Genomic DNA, 1637 nt, shown 5'->3' with positions numbered 1-1637 from the left:
TTATAACTGCACCAGGAATGAAGTGACTGGTTTCACCCCGTACGAACTGATGTTCGGACGCCAACCTCGGTTGCCAGTTGACCTTGCATTCAACCTGCCAGTGCAAGAGGAACAACACTCATCTCACTCTGAATATGTGCAAAAACTCAAGTCACGTCTCAAAGAAAGCTACAAGTTAGCTATGGACAAGGCTGCAAAGATAGCTCACAAGAACAAAATGAGGTTTGACAGACATGTAACTGCCTCAGACTTGGAAGCTGGAGATCGGGTATTGGTCAGGAATGTCCGTATCCGGGGCAAACATAAGATTTCAGACAAGTGGGAACACACCGTGCATGTAGTGGTGAGAAGGGCAGGCAACCTCCCAGTATATACAGTTAAGCCTGAAAACAAAGATGGTCCCCTAAGAACACTACACCGGGATCTGTTGCTACCATGTGGCTACCTACCTGTGGAGGAAAGCAGTGAGCATGTCCAGAAGCCAGTGTCACACAGGCCAAGAACCCGTGCAAATCCAGCGCTAGAGGAAGAGAACTCCTCAGACGAAGAAGATGATTTGCTCATTCCTGTTTGGTTGAGTTCCCCTGTCCACACAGTGAGTGAGAGTCCTGTAAATGTTCCTGATATTGACAACCCACCTGTTTTTGACAGCCAATCTGGTTTTGGCAACATACCTGATATGCCTAACAGTACTACAGATGATACTGAGTACTTATCTACCAATGGAGTCACACCGACCGAACAAGTGGATGAAATAACCTTAACTGAAAATGACTCACCTGTTGATGACCCAGACGTCCAAGAAAGGCAACTTCCATTTCAGGAGGCTGGCACCAGAGGTGCGAATCCTGAGGAGAGATTGGAGGAGATAGTCCCAGTGGATACAAGGGAAAACATGGATACAAATGATTCTGTAAGGAGATCTGAGAGAAACCGTCGTCCGCCACGACGGCTTGACTATACGGAGCTAGGCAATCCACTGATCACTGCAGCAAAATCAAAAAAAATCATATTTATTCTCTTTATATTAACTGTCCACATCAACAAAACGTCATATTTCCTATGACCATTGAATGCACCTAGCTCAGCGACCAATCAGAGCCTACCCAGGCCGCATTGACCCTGTCAGCCAGGAAGTGAGGTGAAGGTGAAGGTGCATGGTGCTCCCGGGTTTTCTCATCTCAGCAAGAGGAGTGGAGGCATCTGCTACTCAAACCGAGAAATCCACGGACAAAAGAGAGGAAAAACTCAGGATTGAGAGGAAGGAAAGCCAGCCTACTTACCTGCTGGAAGTCCGGAGTCGAGTGGCTGGATGAAGGAGAGAGGCAACGTCGGTAAGACGAGTGTTATTCTGATGGGAAAAAACTTGTAGAGACTTACCGTCGCGATCATGCTAATGCTAGCTCTGTGTCTCACAGGCTAACCACTCACCTTTCATCCGGAGAGCTGCTGCAATTCCAACGCCAGTGTGTGTTGGGCTTTTGTAAAACAGAGCAATGGTGAGCAACATGTTCCTAGCTGCTCTAAAGCTAATTTTTGTCAGTTCACTGTGAGTTTAAAGTAATCTAGAGGGTAATTTTTAGTGCATTTCTCTCTCACGAATAGGCCTATAGTGTGGAGAAATTAAGCACACTGCT

General features: G+C 46.7%; 1 protein-coding gene across 1 annotated transcript; it reads left to right on the top strand.

The window, feature by feature from the left end:
• Positions 1-6: 6 nt before the first annotated feature.
• LOC121813979 lies at positions 7-1631 on the top strand. The gene is made up of 2 exons (XM_042217972.1): positions 7-1334; positions 1419-1631. The coding sequence occupies exon 1, from the start codon at positions 50-52 to the stop codon at positions 1064-1066; it is 1017 nt and encodes a 338-aa protein (XP_042073906.1). The 5' UTR covers positions 7-49; the 3' UTR covers positions 1067-1334; positions 1419-1631.
• Positions 1632-1637: the final 6 nt, after the last annotated feature.

Source organism: Haplochromis burtoni, unplaced genomic scaffold (assembly GCF_018398535.1).
Source record: "Haplochromis burtoni strain Fernald_Lab_line unplaced genomic scaffold, NCSU_Asbu1 Contig_4271, whole genome shotgun sequence".
Classification (NCBI taxonomy): Eukaryota; Metazoa; Chordata; class Actinopteri; order Cichliformes; family Cichlidae; genus Haplochromis; species Haplochromis burtoni.
Note: the sequence above shows the minus strand (reverse complement) of the source record. Positions and strands in the feature narration are given on the sequence as shown.